Source organism: Silene latifolia, chromosome 9 (genome assembly GCF_048544455.1).
Source record: "Silene latifolia isolate original U9 population chromosome 9, ASM4854445v1, whole genome shotgun sequence".
Taxonomy (NCBI): Eukaryota; Viridiplantae; Streptophyta; class Magnoliopsida; order Caryophyllales; family Caryophyllaceae; genus Silene; species Silene latifolia.
Genome location: NC_133534.1, coordinates 182,684,654 through 182,701,852, shown reverse-complemented (window position 1 = coordinate 182,701,852; position 17,199 = coordinate 182,684,654). Strand labels below are relative to the sequence as shown.

The following is a 17,199-nucleotide window of genomic DNA, read 5'->3' as shown; positions in this document are numbered from 1 at the left end:
TAAAGGGAAATTATGTTCCACTCCTATTTTAGCTCTACCTGATTTTTCTCAAGCTTTTGAAGTCGAGTGTGATGCTAGTGGTGTCGGAATTGGTGCGGTATTGCTACAGGGGAAGAGACCAATAACGTATTTTTTGGAGAAGTTGAATGGTGCTCGTTTGAACTATTGTACCTACGACAAAGAATTTTATGCCATTGTTTGGGCATTAAGACATTGGAGCCACTACCTCCGTCCTAACCATCTCTTGCTACATTCCGACCATGAGTCGCTCAAGTATATTAATGGCCCACAAAAATTGAGTCCAAGGCACGCTAAATGGGTGGAATTTTTGCAATCGTTCCATTTCTCTTCAAAATATAAATCTGGCAGCACCAATATCGTAGCCGACGCGCTGTCACGGCGTTATTCTCTATTGGATACGTTGGATGTAAGGTTGTTGGGATTTGAATCCTTGAAAGGCTATTACCAAGGGGACACTGACTTTGGTTCTATTTTCGAAAAGTGTAAGGCTGGTGCATTCGATGAGTATTTGCTGCAAGACGGGTTCCTGTTTCGAAATAACCGTCTGTGTGTTCCCAAGCATCCGGTCAGAGAGCTAATCATTCGCGAAGCCCATGGAGGAGGACTAGCCGGTCATTTCGATGTGGCAAAAACAGTGGCGGTTATTAAAGAGCATTTCTTTTGGCCTAAGCTTTTGGGTGACGTGATAAAAATTGTTGCTAAATATATGACCTGCCAATTGTCTAAAAGCTCTTTTCGGCCTGTTTTATACACGCCATTACCTATTCCGGAGCTCCCTTGGGCAGATTTGTCGATGGACTTTATCATTGTATCGCCCCGAACTGCTAGAGGAAAGGATGCCATTATGGTTGTAGTCGATCGGTTCTCTAAAATGGCGCATTTTGTGGCTTGTCACAAGACCGATAATGCTAGTCATGTGGCGGATTTGTTTTATAAGGAGATTGTCCGTTTGCATGGAATTCCCAAGACGATTGTGTCGGATCGCGATTCTAAATTTCTTAGCTATTTTTGGAATACTCTTTGGAGGAAAGTGGGCACTAAACTGCTCTTTAGTACGTCCCATCATCCACAAACAGACGGGCAAACGGAGGTGACGAACCGCACTTTCGGTACTCTATTGCGTGGGTTGGTAAGCCGGGCACAGAAAGATTGGGATGAGAAACTCGCGCACGCCGAGTTCGCCTATAATAGGTCCCCTACTTATGCCACGGGTCATTCACCATTCGAAGTAGTGTATGGAATTAATCCTTATATGTCGTTAGATTTGATTCCGCTACCCAAAGACGAGTTGGTTCACAAAGATGCGGAGGCTAAGTTGCAATATATGTTGAAACTACATCAGCAAGTTCATGACCGCATTAAAATGGCGAATAATGCATACCAGCGTAAATCGAACAAAAGGAGGAAACCGCGGGTATTCGAAGCTGGCGAGTTGGTATGGGTTCATCTAAGGAAGGAACGATTTCCGGGTAAGCGGAAGAATAAGCTCATGTCGCGAGCCGAGGGGCCCTACAAGGTTGTGGAACGTGTGAATGATAACGCATACAAAATCGAGCTACCCGGGGATTATGGAGTCCACGCGACTTTTAACGTGGGTGATTTGTCGCCTTATTTCGATGATGACGGTCTAGCTGAATTGAGGTCAATTCCTTTTAAAGGAGGAGGAGATGATGTGGACATTGATGACTTCAGTTTGTTGCCTGATCCGTATAATGCAGATAAATCTTATTCGGTTGCGGTTGCTCGATGCGTGTGCATGGTATCGTGGGTCGACTCCATGTATTAAACTGTTGGAGGCATCTTTACAAATAAAATGGGTGTGGCACATTGACATCCTATTTAGTGCATGGCTTTAATTGGTTGTAATACGTAGTTTTATTAATAGCTAGTTAAGTGCCAGTTAATTTTCAGGAGTTTAAGGGACCTTTCGTTGGCTCCTCTTGTACTCCCTCTCATTCACAATAAACATCCCACTTCATTTTGGCACAAAAATTAAGGAAACACACTACCCCACCATATAATTAAATTTGGACCACACAAATACACTACCCCACCATACAATTAAATTTGGACCACACAAACACTTACCAAAAAAGGAAATAGGGAGGTTATTGTGAATAACCGAAAAAGGAAATGGGGAGGTTTATTGTGAATGGGAGGGAGTAGTATTTAAGTTGCAGTTTGAGAATGCAAAGAAACAACAAGCTTTTACAAAAAAAGTTCAATCAAAACCGTGTGTAATACCCCGTATTTTTTATATAATAAATTAAACGGATATTATTATATATTAATTATTATACATTTTATATTACTAATTATGTCGAGTTAATAATTGAGTCGATAATTATGTTAAGTTATTTTATTTAACTCGCGTCGTATCGATACAAGTTATTTGAGACGGGTTTATAAGAATTCGAAATGTGAGCTGACCCATTGAGCTGGCCCATTAGCTGTTCAGCCCAATTAAACCCTAAAGCCCATTTAGCCCTAATTACCCTAAACTAAACCTAATTAACCTAATAATACCCTACCCTCTACCCGCCTCCCTCCTACCTATTTTCTTCAGATCCAATCTCGATATGCACATAAAACGAGAGAGAGAGAGAAGGAGCGTGAGTGTCGACGGCACAGCAGGGAGAAGCTAGGGACTATTGTCGACGGTCGTGGGTGGCCGTGGTGGCTGTGGTGGTGGCTGCAAGGTAAGCACTCCACACCCTTTTCTGTTTTCATTGTTATGTCGGGGTTTTTGGTGGTGGTTTCGTATCTAATAAGGGCGTTTATGGTGGTTGTTGACGGGGTAGGGGAAATGGGTAGCAGGTGACGAGTGTAGTGGTGGTTGTTAGGGTGGTTATAGATGGTGGATATGGCGGCAGAGGGTGCTGTCGACATGGGTAGCTGAAACGGGTTTGTGTATGGTCCAGTGCGAGTTTTAGACGACTAGGTTTGGGGTGGCACCACCGTGGACTCGGGGGAGGTCGAAGTGGTGGTGCCACGGTGTCTGGATTCGTGGGTTGACGGAGTACAACACGGTGGTGGTTTGGGCAGGGGATAGGCAATAGGTGCGGTGGTTGTGAGTCGAGGAAATGGGATGTTTGGTGTTGCGTGGTGGTGAACCAGGTGTTTTGGCGGCCGTGGTTCACCTCGTCGGCGGGAGTCGGCCCTAATGGCGGTGGTCTCTGGTGGCTGGGATGAAGTGGGTGTTGGGGCTGGTGGTTGTCACGGCCTTGTGGTGGCCGGTGGTGGTGCGTGGGTGAGAGTGAAGGGGTGGTGTTAGTGACGGGTTATTTTAGTGATTGAATCGGGTTTTTTGTCATTGTTTAATCTTTAGAATCCGTTAAGTTATCACATGCTTAATTAATTAATTTAATTACCGAGTTAAGTAAATGATTAAAGACGGGTTTTGAGTCGGGTGTTGAGTTATTCAAATAATCGATTCGGGTTTTTATTAAAATCGCATATGACGTTTAATCCTTTAATTATCAATTGATTTTAGTTCCGAGTTATTAAAATAAAATAATAAGTAATCATAATTAATTATTCTGAGTCGGGTTTGTTTAATAGAAAAGTTACTATATCGGGAAAGCTTCTATTTTGGGAGATTACTATATTTAGTAGTTAGTAATTATAAATATCATAATTGTTTTAGGTGACGGATTCGTGACGGATCGATAATCGATTCATTGCTTTACTTTATGGATCGCTTAATCGCTTAATTGGAATTGCTGGCACTTGAGGTAGGGAAATACACTTACCCTATTATCGTTGTTGAAATTGTGTTGACTGGATTCCTGGTTATTGATTTACGTTATCATTTATATTCGGAAAGGTGATTGACTGATTTGATCGTATTGAGTATGATATCACGACATCGGATAACTGGCATGATTTTTATGATTCATCAGTTCATTTATTTATATATATATATATATATATATTATGTTGCATCAATTTCTTTTGAGCATTCATATGCATTGGAGTTGGAGGATGGTGTAGGAGTGACGATGTTGAGATACGATGTGATGTTGTGATAAGGCCCGGGCGGGTTCTGCAGACTTGCCCTGGTGTCCTCAGTGTTGAGTGGCGGATCGACTTCGGTCGATATATAGTCTACCGGGATCGGTATGGTCAGCGTTCCGGGGTATGAGATGTGTGTGATGAGTTGAGATGGAGATGGAGGTGACGGAGTATCATGCATATCATATTTACTGTTTTATTGTTTTCCCTACTCAACCTCGTGGTTGACCCTGTGTATTCGTGAACACCTGTGATGAACCGTTTTATGGGGAGCAGACTTGACAGGTTTAAGAGATAGGACGGGAGCTTAATGGGCGTGAGACACTGGATCAGACGACTTAGTAGCTAGATCATCATCTAGAAGACTTTCACTTTTATTTATGTCAGTTCTTGTAATTCGAGTTGAAAAGAGGATTTGTAATAATTAAGTTAAAATATTATATAAATTGCCTTGGAGTTTAATTTGTTATTCACTACCTCGGGAAACCGAGATGGTAACAGTCCGTTTTATTAGAGAATGTCTTGACGAGGACTTCTTTTATAAACCGGGGTGTTACAAAGTGGTATCAGAGCGAACGATCCTCAGGCCTAAACCAATGAGCCCAATGAACATAGGAAGTGTCTAATTAAAATGAACCCGGATAGAATCGTTAGGAGCACACTACGGTAAGGTATGAGTTAGGGGCCCCCTCACACCGAACCAAAGTGGTCCTCTCGGTTGAACCGAAAACCATGAGTGTATACGATTGAAAGGGTAGAATAGTTGCTTGAGGTTGAACAGAAATTCAAATATCGTTGCCTAAGTATTAACCGATTGATGCATTGATTATTGCTTAATTGAGTTGATGTATGCCTTGAGACCATATATTCTAACCATTCTGCAGACAACGCTACGGTAAGTATTTTGTATGAATGATGTCTTGATAGTACTATTAGGTCTAGTAATATGCGGTTATGTGATCCCAAAGCCATGCTAGTATAGTATTGTGTTAGTAATAAGAGACGCGATAGAATTTCATATCTTTAGTCACCGCAATCGTGATTTAGATATAATGAGTAGATCGAGATGCGAAGGGATTCAATGGGGTAGATGTTACGAATTGTACAGTGTGAGATTTAAGTTAGGATGAATTAGTATCGATAGTATAGTTGTAAGAATTGGGACATAGAAAATGAATGACATAGTGTTGAAACTCGTTTTGTTTGATGTTACCCTTTAATTGACCTTACTGCCATTTCTTTTCTGTTTATTACCCATTGATGAAAATTTTATGAGAGATAGCCTCGTGAGTTAGTGATCATTTGACGTTGGTTTCACGCTTATATGATATACGGATTATGAGTAATAAATATTTTAGTGAACTGTGGTTAGGAAGTTAAATGCAAAGGTGATGTTTGACCAATGATTTTATAAAATCCTCATTTAAATTATATTAATAATTTTCGCATAATTCCAACTCCATCGATCATAAAATTCGCATATGTTTTCAAATTGATAAGTCCCTAAAAATCTTGATGTCTCAATATTAAATAATAAGTTTAGCAAACTGAGTTGTAAAATTCTTTAAAAATGGAATTCTTATGCTTTAGACCTAATTATTTCTCCCCTGGGTTTTTAATTCTCCGTGTTTTATAAAAGTAATATGAATCAAGTTTTAATCGAGCAATTATTCATTCGTGACCTTTGAGAGTTACAACGTGAATCATGACTTGTAAAATGTGTATTCTAGGTTGAGTTTTCATACATTTGTTTGGTTAATTCATGAGCTTTAATATTGCGAATTTATAATGTTTTATATGACGACAGTAGCACGCATGTTCCGTAATTATGTATCTTAACAAGTGACAAAAATTTAAAACTTAGTTGATAACATGGTTGGCATGATAGTATGAGTAAAATTGAATAGCTTAAATTAAATTTTAATCGAGGGTGAAATGTTTATAAGAGTCCAGTTGTTTGCATATTTTAAATACAATTGGCATTTTATAATATTTCCGGCGTGTGCATCATATTGGCATAGTGGTCGGATATATATATATAAATATAAAAATGTATTGTCATATCTTGGTAAGTGGATGGCGTTAAAAGTTAATTTGATTTTTTTTTAATATACTCGCATGAAAATTATAATAATTATGTTTAAAGGTTTACACATGGATGGTAGTAATGATCGTGTCTAAATGTCCACCCATGTAGTATGTCATCTGAGTTTTAAAGGCCTTTTATGTGAGTCTGTGTGCCTAAAGTTATACCTATTACTTTCATTATATTAAATTCTTTCAATTGAACCTAGAACCTATAACATGATAATAAACCGTGTCGTTATTCCATATTGAATATGTTCGTTATTATATTGTCATAAAATGCTAAAGTGATTCTTGCAATTGTAACACGACATGTGACATACCAATATTCTCGAGTCATCACTATCAATTATATTTTAATAAAAAGTGTTTATGATAATTATATTGGCAATTATAATGGATAACCCTTTAATGGTTCACATGATACGCATTGGTTCCAATGATAGTCGTTATAGTTACGTTTAATTGAGCCGCGAATATAACTGGATAAAGAAGTGCAACTAAAATCCTGATGATTGAGGTAATAGTCATTTATTAATAAAGATAGGACTGAAATGAATAAGATGAACCTGTAGATTACAATATATGAGTCGACACCTAAGCTTGTTTTGTTGGAGAGAATTGAATTAAGTTTACCCGATTTTGAGTTTTCGTAGTAAGTCGTAAATGGATTCTATGACGGCCATGTTATAAGATTATGTTAAGGAAATTATTCACCGTTCAGTATGAAAGTAAAAGATTTGAAAATGAAGTCAAATTTTGTCGTGTGAGTATAAATTCGGAATGAGATTTCCAGCCAGTGTTTGTTGTAGGTGTCCATGATAATTGCTAGTCTGGAGGAATGAAACTAGAACGGAGTCATAAATAGTGGGATAATTTAGACATGTTGTTCGTTCATATAGCGAATTGGTGGGTGTGGTTAATTACGAATGTCCAAACGGGAAATGTAACGAGGTGATTTAAGTAAGTTGTGTGTCAACATGGTACGTTAATATTAGCATGACAGGTAACTAATATTTGTAAAATTGGTGTAGTTAAATACATTAACCTCGGATGTCATTGTGTTGGGTGCAGTTAAATATATTCAATACCAATAACGAAATTTTATGCATGATAGTCTTGTATGTTAACTTTCCAATATCGAGGTTTACTCGCTTGTTTGACTCGACCAATATGTTTGTAGAATTTGTCAATCAAGGCGCATTCGTCATTCGTGAATAATTCCTAAACCCTTTGTTATAAGAATTAAAAATATTTCTGGGACGATAAGTACTGCGAAACTGGTTGTCTTCATTTTATCGGTGATTCTGTGTCTTGACCTAAATCTGAACAATTAAGAAAAGGAAAGTCAGATCGGACCCATTTGGTTATAAATTTTCAAAAATCGAGTTATCAAGTTTTGACCCTAATTCTTTCTCATGTTGATTGATTCCCAATGTTTCTAAGGTATGAGATTACAATGATTGATAAAATGAATAATTACAAATGATTTTTACTGGTAACGGTAGCTTCCTTGAGAGAGTTTGTATATTGATTGTCTTTCGTAAGGATTAGTTAACTTGAGCGTGAGTTGTGAATAATATATCCTCTTTCAGTTGTTAGCAGTAGTTGAGAACTTGGTTATAATAATGAAGGTTACGAGGACGTAACCATGTTTTTAGTTGGGTAGGATTGTAAAATCTTAATGCTTAAATTGCACTTGTTTGTAGATTGTAATTTGACCAAGTTGATGTTTAGTTGTGGGGTACCTATACAAATGAATTCTGTATGTTTTGTTCCTACTTCGGTTAATTGTTTGATGTGAAAAAGGAGAGTGTGATTATACTACTGGTAATGAGTTATGAGTTGGCCTATGAGCCGAGTTATGATAACGGGAGTTATGTTTACGGTCCAGTGCGACCATGATTATTGAGTTACTTGAGTTGAGATCGGAATTTAGATGGAAGATGACGGTGTTCTCAGATGATCATATAGGTGTTATACAGTTGTGTTCGCAGGTAGTTATTAGTTGTAGTTAATTGGACTGAGAAAAAGATGAGTTAAACTTCGGGACGAAGTTTATTTTTAGGAGGGCAGAATGTAACATTTCGTATTTGTTATGTCTAAATAATGTGTCAAAAGTATGTGTTAACCGTGTTAGAAATGCGTGACGTCCGTAAGTACGATATGCAATACCCTTCTGAGGTTTGGGTACGGGAGCGAACTTCGGGACGAAGTTCATTTTAAGGGGGGAAGACTGTAATACCCCGTATTTTTTATATAATAAATTAAACGGATATTATTATATATTAATTATTATACATTTTATATTACTAATTATGTCGAGTTAATAATTGAGTCGATAATTATGTTAAGTTATTTTATTTAACTCGCGTCGTATCGATACAAGTTATTTGAGACGGGTTTATAAGAATTCGAAATGTGAGCTGACCCATTGAGCTGGCCCATTAGCTGTTCAGCCCAATTAAACCCTAAAGCCCATTTAGCCCTAATTACCCTAAACTAAACCTAATTAACCTAATAATACCCTACCCTCTACCCGCCTCCCTCCTACCTATTTTCTTCAGATCCAATCTCGGTATGCACATAAAACGAGAGAGAGAGAGAAGGAGCGTGAGTGTCGACGGCACAGCAGGGAGAAGCTAGGGACTATTGTCGACGGTCGTGGGTGGCCGTGGTGGCTGTGGTGGTGGCTGCAAGGTAAGCACTCCACACCCTTTTCTGTTTTCATTGTTATGTCGGGGTTTTTGGTGGTGGTTTCGTATCTAATAAGGGCGTTTATGGTGGTTGTTGACGGGGTAGGGGAAATAGGTAGCAGGTGACGAGTGTAGTGGTGGTTGTTAGGGTGGTTATAGATGGTGGATATGGCGGCGAGAGGGTGCTTTGACATGGGTAGTCAAACGGGTTTGTGTATGGTCCAAAGTCGAGTTTTAGACGACTAGGTTTGGGGTGGCACCACCGTGGACTCGGGGGAGGTCGAAGTGGTGGTGCCACGGTGTCTGGATTCGTGGGTTGACGGAGTACAACACGGTGGTGGTTTGGGCAGGGGATAGGCAATAGGTGCGGTGGTTGTGAGTCGAGGAAATGGGATGTTTGGTGTTGCGTGGTGGTGAACCAGGTGTTTTGGCGGCCGTGGTTCACCTCGCCGGCGGGAGTCGACCCTAATGGCGGTGGTCTCTGGTGGCTGGGATGAAGTGGGTGTTGTTGGGTGGTGGTTGTCACGGCCTTGTGGTGGCCGGTGGTGGTGCGTGGGTGAGAGTGAAGGGGTGGTGTTAGTGACGGGTTATTTTAGTGATTGAATCGGGTTTTTTGTCATTGTTTAATCTTTAGAATCCGTTAAGTTATCACATGCTTAATTAATTAATTTAATTACCGAGTTAAGTAAATGATTAAAGACGGGTTTTGAGTCGGGTGTTGAGTTATTCAAATAATCGATTCGGGTTTTTATTAAAATCGCATATGACGTTTAATCCTTTAATTATCAATTGATTTTAGTTCCGAGTTATTAAAATAAAATAATAAGTAATCATAATTAATTATTCTGAGTCGGGTTTGTTTAATAGAAAAGTTACTATATCGGGAAAGCTTCTATTTTGGGAGATTACTATATTTAGTAGTTAGTAATTATAAATATCATAATTGTTTTAGGTGACGGATTCGTGACGGATCGATAATCGATTCATTGCTTTACTTTATGGATCGCTTAATCGCTTAATTGGAATTGCTGGCACTTGAGGTAGGGAAATACACTTACCCTATTATCATTGTTGAAATTGTGTTGACTGGATTCCTGGTTATTGATTTACGTTATCATTTATATTCGGAAAGGTGATTGACTGATTTGATCGTATTGAGTATGATATCACGACATCGGATAACGGCATGATTTTTATGATTCATCGTTCATTTATTTATATATATATATATATATATATATATATATATATATATATATATATATATATATATATATATATATATATATATATATATATATATATTTATTTATATATTTATTATGTTGCATCAATTTCTTTTGAGCATTCATATGCATTGGAGTTGGAGGATGGTGTAGGAGTGACGATGTTGAGATACGATGTGATGTTGTGATAAGGCCCGGGCGGGTTCTCGGACTTGCCCTGGTGTCCTCAAATGTTGAGGTGGCGGATCGACTTTGGTCGATATATAGTCTACCGGGATCGGTATGGTCAGGCGTTCGGGGTATGAGATGTGTGTGATGAGTTGAGATGGAGATGGAGGTGACGGAGTATCATGCATATCATATTTACTGTTTTATTGTTTTCCCTACTCAACCTCGTGGTTGACCCTGTGTATTCGTGAACACCTGTGATGAACCGTTTTATGGGGAGCAGACTTGACAGGTTTAAGAGATAGGACGGGAGCTTAATGGGCGTGAGACACTGGATCAGACGACTTAGTAGCTAGATCATCATCTAGAAGACTTTCACTTTTATTTATGTCAGTTCTCGTAATTCGAGTTGAAAAGAGGATTTGTAATAATTAAGTTAAAATATTATATAAATTGCCTTGGAGTTTAATTTGTTATTCACTACCTCGGGAAACCGAGATGGTAACAGTCCGTTTTATTAGAGAATGTCTTGACGAGGACTTCTTTTATAAACCGGGGTGTTACACCGTGTGTGTTTTTCGACTAATTGTTGAGCACATTTTATAATCAACATTGGACGAGTCTCTCGTGTTGGTTATTTGAGTTTCGAGTCAATAGGTCTTGTCTTGAACTCGAGATTGTCGAGCTATAGGCCTAACTCTCCAATCGCCTATCATCTTGTGTTTGTTTTCACTTCCAATTCGTATCACATATTGTGCTACAACAACTCCTCTACCAATTGACCCAAACATAATGTATCATTTGCTCTAATTGTAAATGAATTTTATAATTCAATTCTAAGTTTCAAATATGACTTTTATAACTTAATATTTACATTTGCAATTTAAAATTGTATAACATGAAGTAGAGTGATTTATTGCTTTATTTTAAAACATTATTTCTAAACATAGTTATTTTAGAAAAGTATAATTAGATAGTATAAAACTTAATCTTAGATATTTTACATCTTTTTATAATTCTATAACTAAAAGAAAATTAAAATAGCGTACCCGTGCAATTTTGCACAAGTTTAAAACTAGTAGCAACCCCCAAGAGCAACCCTATGAAGAGCCATTATATTCCCCTCTTCTTATTTTCCTTCTATTAAACTATGGAGATTATTATTTTGCTGGACACCCTCCTCTAATTATATTCTCGTCTTTCTTTCATCTCCCATTTTTATTCCCTAATTATATTCTTCATTCATAACCCACATAATTAAGAATAATATTATGAAGTTCTGGAAAATCCTAAGCGACTTAATCTTACAAACTCTACCTGACTGGCGTGATAAATTCCTTTCATACAAACATCTCAAAAAACATTTGAAGCTCATCAATGGCGTCCAATCTCATGCTGATGCCTCTAGACCCATCAAACGCCCCAAATTCACCTCTGATAACCCATCAAACGATGTCGTTTCTAAGGAGGTTAATGATTTTGTTCATCTTCTTGAGGTTGAGATTGAAAAGTTTAATACTTTTGTTGTTGAAAAGGAGGAAGAATATGTTATTCGTTGGAAGGTATTCTTTTCCTTTACTGCCTTTTCATTCTTCATAATGTTTTTTCAGTTTGTATGCATCATGTTCTTGATTCTTGTGTTTGATTTACTCCTTATAATACAAGTTGCATGTATGTAGATATAATTCAGTTGGATTAATTTATGTTAGTTAATTGTGGCTAGTGATTGTGAGTAAGTCTCCACCTTCTAACACAAGGTAAGGCTCCTTGTTCTAACACAAGGATAAGACTGCGTACATCCGACCTCCTTAACCCGCCAATTTACATTTTAAAGAAAGTTATAAACTTTATTATGTAAGTAGGATTGAGAAATTATAATCTCTTTAAAGATGAATAATTGAATATTTAAAATTTTAAATCAAACATTGTCTTGTAATCTAGTTTGCAATTTATTGATCTTTGAGGGGTTTGCCGAAAAAACACTAGTGAGTGCAAATTTAGGGCAATTTGTATAGTGACTAGTGTGCATTAATATGAAGTGTAGTTTAGTGGGTAGCTTAGGGACATGGTGATAGCTACATGATGTTTGTGGGACCGGATTGTTTAAGAGATAAGTTGTGTTGACTGGGTAAAAGTTTGCATTTTGATTTGATTAATCGTTAGTTCAATACAAATATACAATTATACAAGTGGAATGATTATTAAATTTGGAAGGCTTGAGGTTTTTAATGATAGGTCTAACACTAATATGTTCTAGATTGTATACTCCCGCGAGTCCCTTCAAATAGTTGTGCTAAATCGAATTTCTATGTAAGCATATGCAAGTGGGTTAGGAAGTCTAGCCACTCTCCATCATACAAAACATACGGAGTATTTAAACGGAAGTGTGAACTATTGGAGAGGACGGGTGAAAAATGGAATACGTAAATTCTTTGCGGAACAGAGGTGGTATTTATTAAGAATGTTCTGTGCTACTAGTTTGTGAATATTATGTGTTGGTAACTTGTAAGTTTAGGTGTTCATGAGACTCGTCACATATTGCTTGATTCATATTACTGGTCTACAGAAAGAAGCTGCTCGAAATATCACAAATCATTACGAGTTGTTGGATGAGGATCTCCCTTGTTTGGACAGTAGGTTGGGTTGGAGGAGCATCGAAGGTTGTGAAATGGAGGATCCATTTTCTATGCGGCAAATTAATATCCTTCTAGCATAGGAAAGATTTCCAAGGAAAATATCTCCCTCCTCTTCCCTTTCTCCTCAACTTGTACCCAAACAAACAATTAATGTCATAGTCTTGACCATTACGGAAAGGACTTGTGGAATCGGATGCCATATAGTAATATTTCAACTGTGAGATGAATCTTACCTCAACCCTTGAGTGTCATGTTACATTATTTTTCCAAGGTTCCCTTTGGTTTTTTTTTTTTTTTTTTTTTTTGAAAAACCACCCCAGGCGGTATTACCTCATATTATAAATATCGTCGTGACATAAATCCATAACAAAACGAGGGAGCGTAGCATCCCACTCTCTCCTACCTAATTGCGACGAGCAAAGATGTGCTAGCTCGTGTGCTACTCTATTATGGTTCCCTTTGGTTTTTGGTATCAGGGTTCTGGAGCAAAATGTGAGTTTTTGTGTTTGTCATGTTTCTTGCAAAAACGCTCTTTGACTTATGTTAGATGGATAAGGTGCGGTGGAGGAATTACCTTTGTACCATGTCTTCTGCTGTGAAAAGTTTAGTTCTTAAAACTAAGCTAGTGTTTTCTTGAGTTTAGGCCTCTCAGAGATGTATGTTCTTAGGAGCTTTGCTCCGTGTGTAATTGGTGTAATGACGTTTGGCCGTATTGTCTTGTTCAGCTGCTTCAGTGTATTATTCAGTGTATTACTTGATTTTTCAGAGTAGTTGTATGGTGAAGTGATGTTACCAAAAACCTAGGTGAGAGAGTCTTAGTTGACTCTTTTTTTTTTTTTCCGGGCGATATTTCGTACTTAGAATTTTTGTATTTAAATTAACTGCAATTTTTCCTCTCTTCATAATGTCAAGGCCTCTGGTGTTTTCTTACTCAATTATGATTGAGACTTCGACAAGTTAATTTGAAGGTATATTGGCATGGTGAACTAGTTTTTACTTTGTTTGCAGGAGTTACAGGACAGGTTAGCTGAGGCAAGACATTCAAATGACGAACTGATGGGAATTGGAAGGGAAATTGTAGATTTTCATGGAGAGATGGTTTTACTTGAGAACTATAGTGCCCTTAACTATACAGGTCATCTTCATATCTCAGTTAAATTCGTACAATCGTATTCTGTTGTTGTGTAACTACATCTGTTATGGTTCTTTTTTCCCTATAGATATTGTTGTCACTGTCAAGACTTCGTGATTGACACTTATTATTGTTGATGTTCATCGCCATTGTTATTGTATATATATATATGGCGACTTTTAATACTATCTGGTTCATAAAGCCCTATCTCTGTATCCTACTAACTTCTGACATCTTTGTGTGTTACTGGAAGATGAGTTTTAACTTGTAACCTGAGAAAGTGCGAGGGTTTTTGTTTTTGGATTTGCTAACAATCCGAGTAATTTTCCTCAGCCGTAACCTTTGTTGTTGACACCTTTTTTAGGAATCTCCTCCTTTGTTAGAGAGCAATTATTACAAAGTAGTTGTTTTCTTTATCTTTTGTGTTAAGGAATCCATAATGACAGTTTCTATGTGAAAATTCGTCCTAGTGCAAATGAGACATTTAGTTTCAGTATGGAGAGGTATACAAAGAAGCATGGAAACTCCTAGTAAAGAAATGTAACTTTTGATTGCGTACTTGATCACCTCCATTACTGTGAATAAAATAAGTTATGCTTGTTTAATGTCGTATGTGCAGGTTTAGTGAAGATTCTGAAGAAGTACGACAAGCGCACTGGTACTCTTATTCGCTTGCCATTCATCCAAAAGGTTTTACAAGAGCCTTTCTACACAAACGACACCATCTTCAAGCTCATTAAAGAGTGTGAGGCCACACTTGAGCATATTTTCTCCCAGAATGAACAATTGGTCTCATCCCATGTGGTCAATACTGAAGAAACTTCTGGCTCAAATCCCGACATCCCCAAAAAGGAAAGGTTGGTTACTGCTGATAAAGAACTAGCAGAAATCGAGCATATGGAAAGCATGTATATGAAGCTTACTTTGTCTGCATTACGAGCATTGAAGGAGATTAGGAGTGGAAGCTCGACTGTAAATGCTTTCTCGTTGCCGCCAATGGAGAGTACCCCCCAAGACGAGACGATTTTGAAGAACATTCTCCAAGTAGAATGAGCCAAGAACCTGAAGAATTCTGTGTAGGATTTTTTTTTTTTTTTTTTTTTTTTTCTGAATCACGAATCAGCGTGTAGGATTTAACAGAATTTAACTGATAGATGCATGTCTTTTTGGTTTTGTTAGTTCTGCTTGAAAGTTGTTTGCATGAATAGGTTTGAATCTTTTTAGCATTATAATCAATGGCTTCGTGAATAACTGTAAATATTCTGGATCTTTGTTTCCTTTGCTTTTCAAAGTTTTATTTGTAGTGGATTTGCTCACAGCGGGATAGGATTAGTTGGAGATTTTGCTTGGTTGATACGGGCATACGGATGTGGAGGAGCGACGACTTTGAAGAGCCTACCTGAACCAAATCCTCTAACCATAAGGGCCAGTAATGAATTACTCAGGCCTGTTCATACAAGTGTCTTGCTTCTTTGTTCCTTTTGTTCTCGGATTTCCATTACAAGTGTTGCAGAACGCTGTTATTGAACAGTTTGTTGAAGATTCTACTGTGCATTTTTATCTTTTTTTTGGTCATGTATTATTATTATTATTACGAGTATAAGTTTATAAAACTATAACCACCATAATTCCATAATTCAAACTAAATATATCCATTTTGGAGGTAATGCTTAGACGATATTTGAATCTTTGTTGAGGTAACCATGTAAGGATTTCCTTAAATAAATATACATTAGGCAATTGATCGTATAAGCGCCTGTAGCTCAGTGGATAGAGCGTCTGTTTCCTAAGCAGAAGGTCGTAGGTTCGACCCCTACCTGGCGCGAGTTTTTGTTTTTTTTTTTTTTTTTTTTTTTATTTATTTATTTATCATACTACACAAGCAACTTGCATGCTACACCTTTCTTTTAGGGACGTGCTTTTTCACATACGGATTTTACTTATTCACATATGATTTTTACAATTTTAACATTGTCATTTTTCTTATGCTCATCCATTTGATTTTCTTTTCTCCCTTCCCTCATTTGCCTTCACCACCGCCACCACTACCTCCGATCAACTACTCCAATCAGTTTGGTTGTCAGTGACGTTACTCTAGCCGCCCTCCGGGGTTCTCTAATCAGCCTCTCCCATTCCCTCACTAATTAATATTTAAAAAAATTAAAATAAAATAACACAGCAACCGCAAACAACATTCGACAATCGTCTGACCGGTAATCTGAGTTCATTTATTCGAAATTTAAGAAGCTTTGTTGCATTTCGCATGCATCTAGATCATGAGTTGATGTATTGTTTGACTTTAAAGTGACAATTGTTGGGTTAAGATCATGGCACGATTGATTAAAAACCAAATTTTAGCTAATTAGATTGTTATAATCCTAACATTTAGTCGAGCCCTAATTAACAATAATTGTTATGCATATACTTAATAATTGCAATACAACGTATTAATAATTGCTAAAAACAAGATTAGTTCACTAATTGGAGGATTATAATCCATTGTTAAAGTTTATTAGAATCGATTTTAGGTTAGACGGATATATGAGTTAATTTGATTGTGTTATAGGAAAAAGAGGGATTATGTTTGGGGAAGGGTATGATATGGAAACTTTGTGATAAAGTGTATGTGAAAGAGTAACCCTAATTGGGTAAATTGGGGGTTTTAGGGGTATTGTGCTTATTAGATGGCGATTGTATGATTGTATGTTTGATAGGAGGTGATTTCATTGAAGAACGACTTTGATTAGCTGCTAGACCGTCTGTGGTGATTGCTTTTCCAGGTAGGGTTTCCCTACTCGGTATTAATATGGTTTTGGTTTTGAAAAAATACTCCCAAAGCGGGATTACGCACTTACAATTAAATTGGCTTTCGCAATATCCCCGATGCGACAAGGAATAGTCGAGGCATCGAAGAAATTACTTCCACCCAAATTACATGGATGAGCCAAAGGTTCAACCCCTACCTGGCGCGACTTCTTATTTTTTTTAGGGATATTCTCTCGTTTACCCCAAAACATTTTCGTTTTCTAAGATGTACCCTTCGTTTTTCACAAAAAAAACTTTGACCGACAATAATTCACTGTTACGAGTTCAGAAAAAGGTAATTTTTTTTCAAACCAATTATTTCGTCAAGGCCTAACTTAAATTTGACAACAAAAATTCACCGCTCTTTGAACTCGTACCCGGTAATTATGGTTGGTCAAACCTTCTTTAACAAATAA

At 37.4% G+C, this 17,199-nt stretch overlaps 1 protein-coding gene and 1 non-coding gene across 2 annotated transcripts; both read left to right on the top strand.

Annotated features, from left to right (window-relative positions):
- The first annotated feature begins 11,303 nt into the window (after positions 1-11,303).
- Positions 11,304-15,472, top strand: LOC141600268 (SPX domain-containing protein 1-like). The gene is made up of 3 exons (XM_074420463.1): positions 11,304-11,772; positions 13,855-13,981; positions 14,598-15,472. The coding sequence occupies exons 1-3, from the start codon at positions 11,482-11,484 to the stop codon at positions 15,029-15,031; spliced, it is 852 nt and encodes a 283-aa protein (XP_074276564.1). The 5' UTR covers positions 11,304-11,481; the 3' UTR covers positions 15,032-15,472.
- Positions 15,473-15,730: 258 nt separating this feature from the next.
- On the top strand, positions 15,731-15,803 carry TRNAR-CCU (transfer RNA arginine (anticodon CCU)). Its single transcript has one exon. It is a non-coding gene; the product is annotated as a tRNA-Arg (tRNA).
- Positions 15,804-17,199: the final 1,396 nt, after the last annotated feature.

Bases quoted from the DNA above. Each gene is read 5' to 3' on its own strand.
- LOC141600268 (XM_074420463.1), top strand. From the start codon at position 11,482: ATGAAGTTCTGGAAAATCCTAAGCGACTTAATCTTACAAACTCTACCT. The intron at 11,773-13,854 runs GTATTCTTTTCC...CTTTGTTTGCAG, and splicing joins AATATGTTATTCGTTGGAAG to GAGTTACAGGACAGGTTAGC. The intron at 13,982-14,597 runs GTCATCTTCATA...TCGTATGTGCAG, and splicing joins TAGTGCCCTTAACTATACAG to GTTTAGTGAAGATTCTGAAG.